Source organism: Anabrus simplex, chromosome 1 (genome assembly GCF_040414725.1).
Source record: "Anabrus simplex isolate iqAnaSimp1 chromosome 1, ASM4041472v1, whole genome shotgun sequence".
Taxonomy (NCBI): domain Eukaryota; kingdom Metazoa; phylum Arthropoda; class Insecta; order Orthoptera; family Tettigoniidae; genus Anabrus; species Anabrus simplex.
In genome coordinates, this window is record NC_090265.1 from 1,357,983,378 (window position 1) to 1,358,002,058 (window position 18,681).

At 38.2% G+C, this 18,681-nt stretch overlaps 1 protein-coding gene across 1 annotated transcript in view; it reads right to left on the bottom strand.

Annotated features, from left to right (window-relative positions):
• LOC136859016 (death-associated protein kinase 1) overlaps positions 1-18,681 on the bottom strand; it is a 1,193,585-nt gene that overhangs the window by 838,379 nt on the left and 336,525 nt on the right. The window contains exon 13 of the mRNA XM_068225494.1: positions 17,227-17,347. Coding sequence (XP_068081595.1) covers positions 17,227-17,347 — 121 coding nt within the window. The remainder of the gene's footprint in view (positions 1-17,226; positions 17,348-18,681) is intronic.

Genomic DNA, 18,681 nt, shown 5'->3' on the forward strand with positions numbered 1-18,681 from the left:
ATGAAGGGAAACTTGTCGTCATTATAATTAATTCATACCAACGTTGTTATAAATGTCATTGGAAGTTTGTTGTCAAGAATGAATTTTAATTCAAATAATAATCCCATAATTCAAAACCTTTACTGCAATTACGTTTAGGAATTAACCAAATGCATGTCTACGGAATCAGGGATGCCTGATTAATAAATGCTAAACCCTAAAACATGTTTGGTACAATTTCTATTAGAAATACAGTGATAATTAAACTTTGAACGATACCTACATTTATTTAAGATGTTATTTGAATATTTTAATCTAATGATACTTTCGAGGAGACCAATATTTTTCAATTTAAGAACAAAATATATTTGGAATAGCCATTTTTGGGCCAAAATAATTTGGAACTTACTTGTGATTACTAACGTTAAGACGCCAAAAAGAGTGAATAATGAAATAATGTTGATATGATAGTGACGAAAATAAGCATTTTTTTTTCTTCAAATCATTTTTATTAATTTTTTAATTACCAGTTGATTATGTATAAAAGTAACAAGAACTGCTGGACTTAAATTAAATAATGGTATTAAGAAATTTAATTAGGATTAGGGACTCAGACTTATTTTTTTCAACCAAAAGATTTCTTTATTATAGAAGAAGAAGAAGATAATTGATAATGATAAATATTATTTTCTTTTGTGATTCCGGAATCAAGAAATAAAATATAGATTTTCTAATTTAGAGGTTATTATTTTAGGAGATAGGCAGATATTATTATGATTTAGGTAATTTTTGAATTAATCCATTAAAAATATTTTATTTTATTTTTTTTTCACTTATATTCGGATGACTGGACTTGGAAAACATAATAATGATTTTGGATAATGAATGGTATCGAGAATAATTTGTTGATGTTGAGATGTGGTGCCTCAGTTGACCTCACGTTAAAATAGTATTTTTTTTGAAAAAGTAATTTCATTATCCCTGAGAGGTGTCACCAGGCAAAGTTAGGATTACCATATCGTATATATTCCGATAGGAGAATTCTAAGTTACGATTCCGCTAGATTTCCTTGAGGCAATAACTGCGAATATAATGAATATTTAAAATGAACTTAGCCAACGACACTCAGCATCAAATTAATAATGCACTCATCCATTAGATGATCTATTAGGATGATGGGAGATCGAGGGGAAAAATAGCCGGAGCAATTGCTACCCAAGTTAATGTTCATATTAAAAATGATCGCCCAATATGGTGCAAGCATGAAACTACCCCTCAGGATGGTGCAATGTGCTTGCTTTTAAATGTTATCATCTAAGATTTTTTTATATACAGCTGAAGATGACCACTAAGTGGTCGAAACATGTACTGTGTTTGTTAATGTATTTTTAAGTTTGCCAAAGGCAAAAGAAATAAAGTATCGATTAGGTGGCTTTTTAGATTAATTTGTTGATCGATTCAACCTGCCGAAACAGGCAAGGTGGCAAGAATATACAGGCAGTAAGATGATCCCAAAAGGTACGAGCATGACAAACAGCTGAGCCGATGATGTAATACGAAAACAAAGGAAACAGATGAACATCCAATATGGCAACCAGTCAAATTTCAGCGGGAGTGACTGAAGGATTACACATCCAAACATATGCAGAATAGACATGAAGAGACAAGTTCAAAAAAACGTGAAGTCTATATATAGGATGGCACAGAGTGAAGGCCACTATGCTGACCATTCAGCCAAGGAGCTGGACAGTTAAAACAGAAGAAAGATTTATAGTGACTATCAGTTAAAAGAACCTCCAAGCTTACAATATTTATAATTGAAACCTGATTCGAGTATACGAACAGTAATGTTACATACACCCACCAGCAAAAAGAGTGAAACGCTATGTATTTCAGGCAATATTTAATGTTAGTCCATTTGAAACCTGGTAAAGAGCAAATATTATTACAACAATATGACAATGTAGTTTAAATTAAATATCCCATTTGAAAAGTTTCAGCTCAATCATTGAGAAATTATTGATCGTGACAATCACGACGATTTGGAAATCCAAAACCTGGAGCTCTGTACCATTTCATATGCATGTTTTCAATACATTTCCATTGCCTCAGTAGCAGGTACTACCACCTCCAGCCACAGTTACAGCTGTGATTCGATCAGGGATGTTCAGGATGCAATCTCGAATGTTCTTTTGCGGTGTGAGCTCCCATTCTGCCTAGAGCACAAGCCCGAAGTTGAGCCAGTGTGTCAGAGGAAGGACTCCCAGTATGTCTCTTAAGCATATCCCAGACATGCTCTATGGAGTTTAGGTCAGGACAATGAGCAGGCCACACCTTGCGCTCAATTCCAACTTCATTCAGGTACTCAGGTACAAAAACAACAATGTGTGGGTAAGCATCGTCAAGCATCAGGATAAAGTTCTTACTGAAGATGGGTGCAAAAGGCACGATGTGATCCACTAAAATCTCCTTGATGTACCAGTGGGCTATCAAACTTCCATTCTCGATGGACATAAGCTCTGAGCATGCATCAGTGGTAATCTCAGCCCAGACCGTCACAGAACCTCCACTGAACAGTGTCCTTGCAGAGAAAGTACAGGGTGAATAATAATGTTCCTTGGACCTTTTCCATACTCTCTCCCATCCGGTGCCCTCAAGCAGAATCTGGATTCATCCATAAACAGCACCGAGCTCCACTGCTCCACAGTCTAGTTTCGATGGGCTCTGGCAGATTGCATCCGAGAGGCACAGTGCTTATGTGTAAGGAGAGGTCCTGTGGCCAGCCTCTTGGACTTTAATCTGCTTTATACAACCTCCTCCTTACTGTCCTTTTCCTGATGTTCATGCCCCGTACTTGCTGCAAATGATTTCTCGCCTCCACAGCTGTCGGGTGTCAATCACGAAAAACTTGCATTACGAGAAACCGATCATCGCACTTAGTAGTGCTTCTCCTATGACCGGAACTGGGCCTCCTGGTGTAGATATTGTATTCTCTGTACCTTTTAACAGTTCTGTACACAGTTCTGTGCCCATCCTCCACTAATGCCACGGCCCTTGCTGCGTTTTTATGGGAAAGAGCCATTATTTCCTGACTTAGAAGCGAGACTAACTATTGTAGACAGGCTGAATTGTCCACAAAATTATGCGGCACAAGAATTCACAGCAACAAACCAAAGGATAGCCGTTTGTGGTTATTCCTGTCCAAAGGCAGGAAACGACAATATTGGTGGCGTGATTGTCACAATCAATAATGTTTATCAATGATTGCACTGAAACTTCTCAAGTGGACTAATTAACTTATGATACATTGCCATACTGTTATAATGTCATAACAATTAATTTATACAAGGTTTCAAATGGACTAACATTAAATTTTGTCTGAAATATGTAATGTTTCGCGTTTTTGCCGGTGAGTGTATTTATACATTATTTACCTCCTCCTTTCTTTGAACTAAAGAACATAAAATGGGGTAAATGAATATCCAATGATGATTGAAACAGTTATTTTAAGTATTCTTGAACGTAAGAAAGACATTTCAAAATGATACAGCATTTCTCAAATGTTTCATCATCATCACCATTATCTTCATTTCCCATTTCCAGCTTCCCGGGTTGGGTTGTGAATCAAGGACCTCCATCGCTGCCTGTCTCTCCACCAGTCTTCTTCTTTTTTTAAGTACATCTTCTGGTTTTCCTGCCCTCTTCTCTATGCACTCCCACACTGAAACTGTCCACCTCTTTCGGGGTCTTCCTCGTGGTCTCTTTCCTGTTAACTTCTCTGAAAAAGTTTTTTTGGCACTGTCTAGTCTCCCATTCTCATCATATGCCCATACTACTTTAGCTTTGTTGTTTCTATTCTGTGTTGAAGTTTCAAGATTCCTATTCTTTTCCTTCTCTCTTCATTTCTAATTTTCTGGTCTTGCCCTCGATACCTCTTAGGAATTTCATCTCCGCTGCCTGTATTCTACTCTCCTCTCATTTTGTAGTAGTCCACGATCCAGCTGCACAACATTAGTATGGGTTCATAATAGGTTGAATATAATACGTTCTTACATTTCTTCGGGACATCTTGGTTCCACAAAATACCCCTTACACTGTGGTAGAAACTGTTTGCCTGTTGTATTCTTTTCCCTATTTCTTCGGTTATCTTTCCATCTTCTGTGATCACACTTCCCATGTACTTGAAAGTTTTAACCACTTGCAGAATTTTACCATTCAGTTTTATCTTTCCTCTTCCTTCCTTCCTTCCTTCCTTCCTTCCTTCCTTCCTTCCTTCCACATTTCATCACCAATGTTTTACTTTTCTGTGTGCTTACTTTATCCCAAATTTTTCTATCTCTTGATTCCATACATTTACTTGTTCTTGCACTTCCGTTTCATCCTCACCCTATAACACTATATTATCTGCAAAGAACATGGTTTTTGTTGCCTTTCTTCCCAGTCTCTGTTTAATGTTCTTATGAATTTCATCCATGACTATGATGAATAATATGGAGGAAAGTACACTTCCCTGTCGGAGACCAGTTTCAACTTTAAACCATTTTGTTTCTCCTATACCAGTCTTCACACTACTAACACAATTTTTGTACATAGCTTTTTATCATTTGCACTTCCACTCTGTTAACTTGTTTTTTTTCTTAATGTGTCCTAATCTATTCTATCATTTCATCGGAGGAGGGCTGTACGTCGTGATCGGAGAAGGTCTTAACTGTTGAAGATCTTAACTTGGTTCACTTCGCATCTGAGTAGAGCACTACTCAAAATTACTTCCGTTAAGACCTGATTGTATCTCAATGATGAAAGTTAAAGTCAACGAGAGACCGGTTTTGACTGGTACAGGACAGGAGAAATCTTGTTATGTATTTAGTTACGCTACAATTCTGTAATGTACTACAGAAATATTTAAAATAGCTATATTTGAATCAGCCTTGTCAGCTCATGAACTTAGATATCTATGTTGCATAATTGTATTTTAGACCCAAACAAATTAGTTCGCTCAAGTATCCATGGGCTATTCACCTCTGTTGGGCACACTCTATGAGACGGAGTGCCTGTAAACAATGTAATGCAACGTTTTCACATGAGCTGGTCATAAATCACATACAAACTTTCACATCCTGATGCTAATTCCATTAGACCACATCATAAACATAATATTAAGATCAAATTTAAGTGGAATTAGCACAAATTTGGAATGCTTTTCCATATCATTTCACATGTAAAATACATGTACAGTATTTGTAATTATATGTATTCTGCATTCATTCCCAATATTTGTACATAAATTTTAAACTGTCTTTGAATTTTAGCATCAAATAAGATTTTTGACTATCACTATTGTCATTTACTACACATATGACAGCCTTGTTTAAGTGGAAATTCACCAGCATGTTCACTAGTGCAATTTATTTTTAATCAATTTGATATTTTGTTAATGATAAGACATTGTAAGTGTTTTTTAAATGTATTCACTCATGCAACATGTTTCACAATTTTCTAACCAGGCGTCTGGTAGAACTTTGAGGTATTGATATGACTGATGATGCCCCACAAAAGGGGCGAAACATGTCTCAACTATTTTAATGATGTTTAACTAACACGATAACATCTTGTACTGTATTGAATAGGTTGAAAATAAATGTGTGAAGTTCACCAAAAAATAAGCTAAAATCGGGAGAAATAATAGAATAATTGGGAGGTGGGAAAAACGGTTGGAAATCGGGAGTCTCCCGCATAAATCGGGAAAGCTGGCAGATATGTATATGGATGCTTACATACTCATTTTTATCCCATTTTAGATGAGGAGACATTAGTTGGCCTTGAAAATGCATTTCGGGATGTTGAACTGTTAAAATAAGTGCTAACTCCCATGCGCAGCCAGCTACAAGCCAGTCCCAAGAAATAGACAGTCTTGATCTTATGGTGTCGGACAGCCTCAACTTCCTGTGTTTGAAGAAATATCCAGTGTACAAATTCCAATGGATGAATTTCCAACAGCAATGGACTCCTTCACATATTTCTCCAGTGATATTTGTTCAAAACAATCAAGACAGAAACTAATCATTATGCCAAGCAGTCAATTGACAAGTTACGTGTAGAAGGCAAATTGATAGTAAATTCTATGTAGAATAAATGGACATGTGTAAAATTACATGAACTCTACAAATTCTTTGCCATAGTTTTACATGTGTGTCTTGTGAAGAAGCCGAAACTGAAAGATTATTGGACAAATAATCCTGTACTCCAGACAAGTTTTGCTTGTAAATTGATGTCGCAAGATCGTTTCTTATCAGTCCTCAGCATGCTGCATATTGTTGACAATGATACCTTTGTACCTCAGACTGAAACTGACCATGACCCTCTGCAAAAGATCAGGGCCATTTTTTTGACAGATCTGTGAATCAAAGTAAATTGGCTTTCTTTCCATCAGAGAATCTTACAGTTGATGAGAGAATATGTCCATTTAGAGGGAGAATAAGTTTTGAAATGTACATGAAAAAACACAAAAATATGGCATGAAGTTCTATGTACTCTGTGATGCTATGACAGGATACATTTTGAACTGTGCAATTTACACAGGCTCATGTATTGTGGATAATAGTATGTCACAGCTGATGCAATGACTCTGTGCAAATTATTTTCATAAATGCCATACAATTTTCATGGATCGTTTTTATACAAGTCCTGCTTTACTGGACGAGTTGTGGAATCTGAAGACTACTGCCGCTGCGACCGTAATGAAAAATTGTAAAGGACTCCCAGCTAATTTAGTACACCAAAAACTAAAAAGGAATGAACTCTGCTTTTGATGTAATGAAGATTTATTTTTTCTAAAATGGAAAGATACCACGGACGTCTATGTACTTTCAACAAAGCAGAGAATGATGGCCAATGCTCCCAGGAAGACTAAAAGTGGTGTTGTTAAAAAAATTGAGCCTGATACTACCATTGACTACAATCAGAACAAGACTGGTGTAGAGCATATCCTCAAATGTTGAGCTACTAAAGTGGTGGAAAAAAGTGTTTTTCCATGTATTCATGAAGATGGTAGTCAACTCTTTTATCTTTTATAAGGAAACAAGAGTAAAGTTGGTTCATCTTTCTAACTACATCGCACAACTAGTGCAAATGTTAGTTGACAAGGTTGGTGAAGAGTTGAACACAGATTTGAATGAGACTTCTCCTGTAAATTGATTGTCGGTGTGGCCTTTTCCAAAGAAAATTCCTGCAACTGAGAAATCTCAGGGGCCACAGAGGCGATGTAAAGTCTGTGCTGAAAGTAGCAAAGCTATGTTAGGAAAGTCAGTGCAGAAAGACACTCGTTACTATTGTGAGCAATGTAATGTTGGCTTGTGATTCCGTAAGTGTTCTGAATTATTTTATACTAGAGCCAACATCCACAATTGATGTAATTTTTTTAATTTCTCAATGATTAGTGTTTTATATGATATGATATGTTATGATACTTTATTATTTTTCTCTAGATCTACAGTAACAAATAACCATTTGATCCGTTAAATGAGAAAAATAACAATGTCCAGCCTACGCCAAACGTCACTCTTTCAAACTCTACAGAAAAAAGAAAAATAATACACGCAATAAACAGAAATGGACAAACAAAATAAGAAGAAGAATAATCAAACGTACTCCTTGGACATGCCATGAAATTCCTCGGATACTCCGGAAACGTAACCCCCAAAGTGAGGGTCACCACGGCAGTCACCCTCGGCCCTTTCATGCTACGTCCAACGTCTCCCCTGAATATTTCTATTATCTTTCCAGAATGTGCAGTTTCAATAAAATATAATTAAAAGATATAATAAATGTGAAATAAAATAAGCGGTATTGAGAATGTCAAAGACCTCCATGCCCCTCTTGACTAGACACACAAACCCTTGCATATTCCATTCCTCCTACCTTTTTTTTTTTTTTTTTTTACTTCACCCACTCGAGGTTGCTGAGTCCAGACTTACTACTTATCTGTTCCTGCTCATCATATTCAACCATGCTTAATCAATTTAAATACCAAGCCATACTCCACATTAAATTTATCATCACGTCCACCAAACCAAAAATTACCAACCCTGAGTTGTGTTTAACCCTTTCGCACTCAGCGCGCCGATCTATCGGCGCGAGAGGTTATGGCGAAAACACTCACGGCGCCGATACATCGGCTCTGTCCTATTTAGGCATTTTCGTCATTTCCGTGGCTGTTAAATCGTAACAGTTGATCGTGACGGTACCTTAAAACGTTGAATTTGCGTTTTACTCTACAGATATATCCTCCAGCCCTAAAAAATATTTTTATTTTCGACAAATAACATCTGTTGACCGTGAATGTTTATGTTGTGGTTATTTGAAGTTGTTAATTGCGTGGATCTGTTTTGGTTGGCTTATGAATACAACAATTTGATCTTGATATGAGTTTAGTTAACAGTATATTTCGTTTCTTTGGTATATCGTGTGTTCGCTGTACTTCGCAAACTATAATTTTACTCCATTTCATAACTCCGTTGTTGCACGTGCTTGCGTCATCTTTTTATCGTAATGGCTAGGCCATATTCAAGGCCGAATGAGGCGGATATCCTGGAATTTTCAGATGATTTAGACAGTAATAATGACCTTTTTTGCCGGAAGTGATTCGCATTATGTGGGAAATGACACAGTCACAGCTGCTCACCGTGCATCGGACCGCGAGGACCTGACATCGATGACCGTTACATGTACAGTGAATAACTATGTGCCATGCTTCATGAATGAATTGCAGCACAAACATCATATTGATATCAAATTAATCAGAAATAAATGTTCTTTCTTTCACGTCTAAGAGTAAAGAAGGAATACGCAATAATGTCTGATTTTTCAGCCATTGAAAATCAAAAATTATTTTTTTTAAATTTATTTTCAAAATTTAATAATTGTTTCTGGCTTTACCAATAACAATATGTTCTAGGTATGTTCATTTCTGAAATGCTCATAGTTTCCTGTATTAGGGTGATTTATTTTATTTTAATGTGTGTTAAACTCTTTACGTGTTGATTTTTTGTAAGTCGGTTTGGAAAATGACATAAATTAGTCTGAGTGTCTTCGAGCGGACTCCTGTATATAGGCTGAGTGCCAAAGGGTTAATAAATGCATCATAGTGTGTGTGACTACATAACTTTTCATGTTTTCAATATGCAATGTGAAAATTTTAAAAGAAAATTAAAGTAGGAAAAAGGTTTCATTAATTCATTTATAAAAGTTACAGGTTTTGCTCCAATTTTGAAAAACAAGGTATGTGTGCATAGCTCAAAATAAAATAGGTTTGTGACTGTAAGATTATCAGTTATTCTTGTATAAAAATGTGAAAACACACTAAAATGCTAAGTCCACAGTGTAAGATCTAACTTCACCTGCTCAGTCTTCAAAGTCTTAAAATATTTTCCTCTTCCTCAAGTGTAATTTCTCTAACATCACTGATCTCCACCCCATGAGTTGTTTATTCACGACATCACAAGGAAGATTTCCTTTTTACATTGAGAAGATTTTCAAAATAATCCTTCCATCTGTCTAATAATTCCCTGGAATCTATTACCAGCTCACATGATTTAGCCAAAACACTATTCATTTCCCATTTCCCTCCCTTTCCATGCTGCTTGACCTAGCCTTTTCGGATTATTACCAAAATCTTCACACAAGTTCTTCTTGGATTTGTTTTCTTCACCTACATTCAATTCCATGTCTGCATCAGTCCTTGTTTGGAGCCATTTCTGATATGCCTTCCTTTTACATTTATGAGCTGCTCTCACTTCATCATTCTGCCAAGATATTTGTTTCATCCCATGTTTATGCACAGTTTTTCTTAGACATACCCTTGTTGTTTCTATCAGAGCATCCCTGTATGCCATCCATTCTCTTTCTTTGTCCTGAATCTGCTTACTGTCCATCATTTGGAACTTTTCACTAATCATATACATGTACTTCTGTTTAATTTCCTCATTCTAGAGATTTTCCACACTTGTTCTCTGCAGACAGATTACACTTTATCCCAGACCTAAAGATACTTAGTTCACTACAGATCAGATGGAGGTCCATATCATCAAAATATCCCCGGTAAATCTGCACATCCTAACAATTTCCTGAATTTGAAGTCAGTTATGATATAGTATATTATGGACCTGGTGCCCCTACCCTCCCTAAGTAGCAGTGAATAGCCTTATGCTTGAAGAATGTGTTCATAACTGCTAATCCCATACTAGCACAGAAGTCCAGTAAATGCTTCCAATTCCTATTACCTTCCATATCTTTGCCACATTTACGAATTACTCCTTCGTATTCTTCAGTTCTATTTCCAAATGTCACATTGAAATCCTTGCTGTTGACCCTGATTATGATGTCACTCAATGATTCATAAAACTCGTAAAATTCATCCTCATATGCACGCACACTTGGTGAATACACTGAGACAATTCTCGTCCTAATTCCTCCAACCACCAAACCTACCCACATCATTCACTCATTTATGTGCCTAACAGAAACTATGTTGCATGCATTATTATTCCTGATAAACATTGCTACCCCACACACTGCCCTTCTGCTTTTCAACACTTATCAAGTACACTCCTATCTCTTCATCGTTAGCTCCCCTTATCAGAGTATCATTAACTCCTAACACGTCCAGATGCATCTTCTTTACTGATTCAGCCAGTTCCAATTTTTTCTTCTATAAGCCTCATTAATATTGATAGCTACCCATAGAATTCCATTTTGTTCGTCAAGTTGTTTCCAAGAAGTCCCTTGCCTGTCAAGTGGAAGTGGTCCAAGAATAGACTCTTGGGGAATACCAGATAGTTTAGTCTTCCATTCTGCAGTCGTCATGTTTGATGAAACTCGCTGTCGTCAATTTTTGAGGTATGAGCCCAAGAAAGAGCAGAATGAGTTTTTGTAATTTAGCTAACAATACGTCTACATTTACAGTGTCAAACCCACTGCTGAAGTCTAGATGGATAAGTATAGTCAGTTTTTGTTCGTCCATTGCCCGTCTAATGTCATCCGTAATTTTGAATAGTACTGTTGCAGTACTGTGTCCTTTCTTAAAACAGCACTGTACGGCATCAAGTACAAAATGTTTTCCCTAGTACTTAACTATTTGTTTATGCATTATCTTCTCCAGAACCTTAGAAAGTGCTGTGAGAATGCAGACAGGTCGGTAGTCAGATGTATTGCTTGCTGGAGAGTTTTTTGGGAATGGCACAATGAGTGTATCTTTTCATTTAATTGGGATATTGCTTGAAGTAAGGCAGGTATTAAATAAATGCATACAAATGGGCAATATTATGTTGATTATGTAGGTCATGAATGAAATAGGAATTTTATCAGCTCCTGTTGTGTGAGATTTAGTTGACATAACTTCCCTTCGTACTTCATGCTCTGTAACAGTACCAAATTCAAATAAAGGATGGACTGGAGATTGTTGCTTTAATATATTGTCAATAGTGTTTTGTGCACACAGCGTGTCAGGAGTGAGACATTCTGTGGAGAAATATGTATTTATTCATCAAGGGATACCTTGGGATTAGTACGCTTCACATATAGTTTGCCAATACCCAGTGACCAAAGTTGTTGCTATGTGGAACCAGTATTAATTTTTCTTTTTTTTAATGCTGGAAATAATTAAATTTCTTTTACGAATTACTAGTTTAATTCAGTTTTGAAGAACACGGTACTGCTCATGAACGTCAGCTAGTTGAGTCTGCCCATAACGTTGGTGTAGTGAGTCTCGTTCTTTCAACATAGTCTAACACTGGCAGTCAGCCAAGACAGGGCAAGTAGTGTTACCCTCACATTACGCTTGGGGACGAGTTTGTTGTACAATTCATGTAAATGGAAATTAAATATTTCCACTTTCTCGTCAATGTCGCTTTTTATCATTATGTCATACCAGGGGCAGAGTTGTGCATCTTGTTTCAATTGTATTAAATTCATGCTTTTAAAGTCTCTAAATGTTACATATTTCAGTCGGTGTTCAGGCATACAACGAGTGTATGCTAAGTATATGAGATATGTCAGGAACAGATACTTGACCGTGGTGAAGGATTTTTTTTTGGGGGGGGGGGGGATATTTTTTATTACTAGGTCTACGAATGTATCAGCAGTGATGGTGGAAGTATGGAAGTGGTTGGTGGGTTATACAGTCATGTCACAGGATTTAAAAATATTTTGTAGTCTTAAGGCATCGTTGCTCTGAGTTAATAAATTTGTGTTAAAGTATCCAAAAAGAATCATGTGCTTGTATGATGGTAGCAGTCTCAGTCAGCTGTCTTCTAAGTCATGGAAGTCTCATACTGCATCAGCAGGCCTATATACTATGCCTATAGAATTTTTACAGTATTGACAAACACCTCTATGAACATATTCATGGGCAGTTTTTACAGCAGGGGTGGATGTGTGTACAACACTACTCTTGAGCACAGTATTACAATATAAGGCAACCCCACCAACTCGTCTGTTCGTCCGATTATACGTGTGAATATCATAGCCCGTGATATCAACCATGCTTGAGAGGATCGAACTACACAGCAAACTCTCACTTAGAGCAGCAATATGAATTGGAATGTCTTCAAATATCGCCTTCAGTTCATCAAGGCGAGCAATGATGAATTGGCTGTTGACATGCGCACATAATAGGGCGCAAGTAAATGACTTGAGTTCCTTCTCTAAAATGGTCTGTGTAAAATAGGAGAGAGAAAGCGCTGAGAAATGGGCGGAGTCAAGCCATGTCCTTCCAGACGTATGTTCTGGTGAAGGGGCTGTGAGGGGTTCTGCCTTACAAATGAGTGCTCAGGGGTGAGGGAGGGAGCAAGCAAGGAGGGGGACTTTCAACAGCACTTTTTAATTCAGGTTTGCTAAAGGAATTTAAAACATCCAGCTTACCTTATTTCCTCGTACATACAGTGACCAGCTGATTCACACGAACACACACTCACAAATATACTAAATTAAAAATCAATAGACTACAAAGAATGCACATAGTTCACATGTTGCCTTCACCATATTGCCTGATTAATGATTGTAATTCCACGAGTGTGTCACATGGAACTTCTTACGGATAAGTGTATAAAGTATCCTTCCATTTTGGCCGTGCGTGTTGCGGAGTCCAAAAGTGTCTCGTATCTTGTTCAAAATATCCTTTCTCAACCTAGTGAGGGATTTAGTTATGAGTAGTCTGGTGCCTTCCAGCTGTCACTTAGCATGCCAACTTGATCCTGCTGGTGGTAGCGCAGGAATTTTACCTTGATAGGCCGATTACCCACGGCCACTACATCAGCAATCGATCTATGCCGTGGTCCCGGTTCGACTGTCAGATTTTCATGGACAGTTCCCACAACCTTTCCGTAAATGTCTTTATTAGACGTCTCGTTTACTCCATGCAAAAGAAGGCAATTATGACTACTGTAATGCTCGGCTTTGTAGCTCTGAGCCTCCTGAATTTCTAGCCATTTCTCAATGACAGTGATGTTATCTTTCAAAACCGAGAATTCCACACATATAGAATTTTGAAATGTTCCGAAGTCCGCTTGAAGCACAATCAGAACATTGCTGGGGTTGATAGCAATGCCAGTGGGAGCAGACATGGCTTCCTCCAGGTGGGCTTGGAATTGAGCCATTTGCTTTTCAAAGCCTGTAATTCTTTTCTTCACTTCTTTCAGGGCCATTGTTACACACAATATACAGTAGAACCCCACTTAACCGAACTTCGCTTAACCAAAACCCGGCTTAACAGAAATGCTCTAGTAAAATCATATTTTAATATTTTGTTTTTACCTTCACGTTCTTAGCCGTCGATATTAGTAATTCTCTTGCTATATGTGCTGAGAGCTACTAGGCAAACCCTACTTTTATATTATGACTTATACCAGAAACTTGTAGCACAAAACAAAACAGTTCCTTACCCTCTAATTCGTTCCATGATACTTTTTTTTCTTGAATAAACAGGAATTATTATTACTGTACTATTATTATTATTATTATTATTATTATTATTATTATTATTATTAACATCATTATTACTGTATTATTCGTCATGAAGATTATGGAGACGACTCCGACCTTGACAATAGCAGTTCTGAGAATTGAATTACAGCAGATGATGGATTTAATGCATTGGAGGCAAGATTGATTTTGAATTTTTTAAATTACAAATTTCGTATGATAAAACAAAAATAATGGCTACTTTCAGAACTTTAAATTCAGAGCTATTATTAAATAATAATAAACGAATTGAAATTGTAAGTACATTTAAATATTTGGGTGAAAATCTCACTTGGAATTGCAATGAAAAACCATCAATAGAGAGCAGAATATATAAACTGAAGCAGGCACAACGGATAACTTGGCCTACATACAAAAAGAAATGTCTTTCGATTAATGCTAAATTTAGGCATTAAAACTCTGTTATTAAACCAGAAGCAACTTATGCTTGTGAAACATTATTTAAACTCAATACTAGATCAACAACAGAACGCTTACAACGAGTTGATCGAAGGATACTCAGGACGATCATAAACAAGAAACATCAGGTGGATGGACAGTGGTGATTGTTGCTGAATGAGGTTATCTATCGGGAAAGTGAGTCCATCACAGACACGATGAGAAAAAGAAGAATTGCCTTTTTTTGTCATATATTTCGACTAAGTGATAACAGAGTTTTAAAACAATTATTTAATTACTTTTGGAATAGTAAATCAAAAAACAATTGGTTTAAAGAAGTTCAAAGTGATTTGGAGGAGTTGAATATTACCATGCAAACCATAGAAAACAGAGGCGAGAAAAGTATTTTGAAGAATAAATGCATCAGGCTTCCTCTGACCACTGTACAGAGGAAACAATATGTTATAACGGATGCGGAGAGGGCAGCCAAGTCAACCAGACTCAAGAATTTTAAGAAAAGGAAGACAAATTAGTTGTAGACCGACCGACCGACCGACCGACCGACCGACCGACCGACCGACCGACCGACCGACCGACCGACCGACCGACCGACCGACCGACCGACCGACCGACCGACCGACCGACCGACCGACCGACCGACCGACCGACCGACCGACCGACCGACCGACCGACCGACCGACCGACCGACCGACCGACCGACCGACCGACCGACCGACCGACCGACCGACCGACCGACCGACCGACCGACCGACCGACCGACCGACCGACCGACCGACCGACCGACCGACCGACCGACCGACCGACCGACCGACCGACCGACCGACCGACCGACCGACCGACCGACCGACCGACCGACCGACCGACCGACCGACCGACCGACCGACCGACCGACCGACCGACCGACCGACCGACCGACCGACCGACCGACCGACCGACCGACCGACCGACCGACCGACCGACCGACCGACCGACCGACCGACCGACCGACCGACCGACCGACCGACCGACCGACCGACCGACCGACCGACCGACCGACCGACCGACCGACCGACCGACCGACCGACCGACCGACCGACCGACCGACCGACCGACCGACCGACCGACCGACCGACCGACCGACCGACCGACCGACCGACCGACCGACCGTAATAAAATTACTGTATACAGTATTCAGTTCAGTAGTGAAATAAATGTTTATTTCAGATTCCTTTGTGCTTTGTTGAACAAAGCAATGAATCTACACCAGCTGATGTATTGTTGATTTAACGGTGGCACGACAGCACTGCACCAAGTAAATTCAGAAGATAATCACTGATTTTACACGAGTGACATTATGTAAACATTTTAATGTTAATGTACAGTATGTACTTTTGCTTAACAGAGTTCATGCATTTTTATTTCGGCATTTAACTTCCAAAAATCTTTAAAGTGTCATCCGAAAAAGCGCGTCAACTGAAGTTGCTCCGCCCCCTTTATTTCGGATAAACGGGGTTCTACTATATTTGTATTCTGAAGTTTCAAATGATACTCACTCGCGATTATGACTTGTTGGTTTTCTTGCGATTTAGGCAGGTGAATTGCAGAGCACACTTACACACATCTAGCTCTCGGCGCCATTAGCCATTTCTGCCATATTCTATATGAAAAAGACGTGAAAGCTGTTGAAATTCATTGGCAGATTAGTGAAGTGTATGGAGAACATACTATAAGCAAGGGAATGGTAAGAAAATGGGTAAGAGCATTTAAAGAAGGCTGTACTATAAGAAGCATAGTGGTCGACCATCTGTCATTACAAAAGACTTGGTGCAAATAGTTGATGCAAAGGTTCGAGAAAACAGGCGCTTTATGATTTCATCATTAAGTTATGAGTTGCCTGAAATTTCAAGGAGTGTTCTTTATGAAACTGTGTCAGGACACTAAGGTTATTGGAAGCTGTGCTCACGCTGGGTACCAAGGATGTTGACAGATGCATAAAACCAAGCACATAGGCACTTTCCTTCAGCGGTACAGTAAGGAAGGTGATGCGTTCCTAAGCCGAAGTGTCACCAGCAACAAAACATGGGTACCTAGCTTAGGTTACGCCAGAATTAAAACAATTCAAGGAATGGAGACACTCAAAATCACCCAAGAAAGTGAAGTGCAAGCAAACAATTTCAGCTCACAAACTCAAGTGCACTGTATTTTGGGATAGACAAGGTGTGCTGCTTGTGGAGTTTTTACTCCAGGGTGATACATTAAATGCAAAGACTTATTGGGAGACCTTACGTGAACTCCAGTATGCAACTGAAAAAATGCAGTGGCATGCTCATAAGGGGGATTCTTTCCTTCATGATAGTGCACGACCTCTCACATTGCTAACTGAACCTGAGAATCATTGCTTCATTTGGTTGGGAACAATTTGATGATCCTGTGTATAGTCCTGACCTAGCACCTAGTGATTACCACACGTTCATACACTTGAAAAAGCATTTAGGAGGTCAGCGCCACGGCGATGATGATGATGATCTAAACAGGACTGTGCTGCAGTTGCTGGCACATCAAGCGGCAGATTTCTATGAGGATGGAATTCAGAAGCCGATTTCACTACGTGACAAGTGCCTTAATATCCTTGGAACTTACGTTGAAAAGTTGTTTAGGGTAGAGGCTTACTTGTAAAAAAAAAGAATTGTTAAAACATTGCATTACTTTTTTCTATATTAAAACAGTACTTAAAAAACATGCCTATTTCCCTTCTGACTCATCTGTCTAGAAATGACTACTTTTTTAAAGTGGCATTATTATCCAAGTCAAAGTGCAGTAAGATAATAAACTTACACTTCTTAGTCGATTTAGCAAATCTCCAATATCGTTATAGCCATGTTTCAAAGCCGTTATTTCAGCTTTGATGCCATCACCATTCTTCTGTTCAATATTACAGCCAGCAAGGCACAAACACCTGAAAGCAAACAATTTATCAACAATAAACAGCATGGAAACATTTACACTAATTAAGGAAGGAAGAAAGAAAGAAAGAAAGAAAGAAAGAAAGAAAGAAAGAAAGAAAGAAAGAAACAAACAAACAAACAAACAAAAGAAAGAAAGAAAAGAAAGAAAATAAGTTACACTCCAAAAGATAAAATTAGAACAATCAAAGACAAAGAGACTTTGATAACATTTATGCATGAATAAAACAAACTTAAAGTTAACAATCAGTAATGAGAAATAAATAAATAAAACAAATTCATAAAATAGAAATCAATATTTGTCAGTAAGATTACAACATGAAGAAATAAATACTGCAAAAGAATAGAAAGTTGCACCTAAGCAATACACAGATTACTCAGCTTCACAAGATCAACTGACGAGCTGTGATATAAGAAACCGCAACCCAGTTATAAAAGCCATGTAATATGGTAAAGAATGCTGTCATGCTGACCACGTTGAACAATATCATATATACTTCAATTTATCATTTAAAACACTGTGGCATAATTTTATTCAAGCACTCAATATATTCGCGGGGAATGAAGGAAGGAATCCTTGATGGCCGTGCCGTAGACTGTGAGAACCCCGTAGCACTCCAGTAGGAACAAATTCCTCTAGTTGGACCTGAGCAGCAAGCCATGATATCAGTCATGAAGACCCCATAGCTGCGTCCTCACACAAACAGCAAACTTTGGAGGGGGTGAGATTTGAACGAGGGGATGCACCGAATCACCTGAATTCTAATCAATTAATCTCCCACTAAGCTGAATTCTACAGATCTGACACCACACATAGTTAAGATGATAATTATAGAGTAAGAGGAGCTGATAAAACCATTTACTTGTGCCATGCAGATATATCCATGAGTATTAACGTGAGGAGCCGTTAGCATCTGGCGAGCTCTCACTATGGAAGAGGGTTTGTTTGGCCGTACTTCCCCTTGGAGCCGGAGACCTTGTGAGACTATAAAGGCTAAGTAGACAAGGAAAGCACTCTCCTATTGCATTTTGAAAGCCAAGTGTGATGTGTCGTGACCACGAGTAGATAAAACAATAACTTTGTGAAGTTTATGTTAGACTTGAACTAAAATCGCTATGATTAAAAGCTCAAAAGAGCAAGTGACGATCTGTATTCATAAATAATATACGCGAAATGTGAAATTAGTGTGTGGAACTCGTTAATATATAACTGCTAACAAGAACAGATAGCAACCGGACCAGATCGACCTTACATCTAAGCGGTAGCTATAAAAAAATTGTTAACCAATACTAAGGTTGTGATCGTGCATTCGACCACACTAAGCGG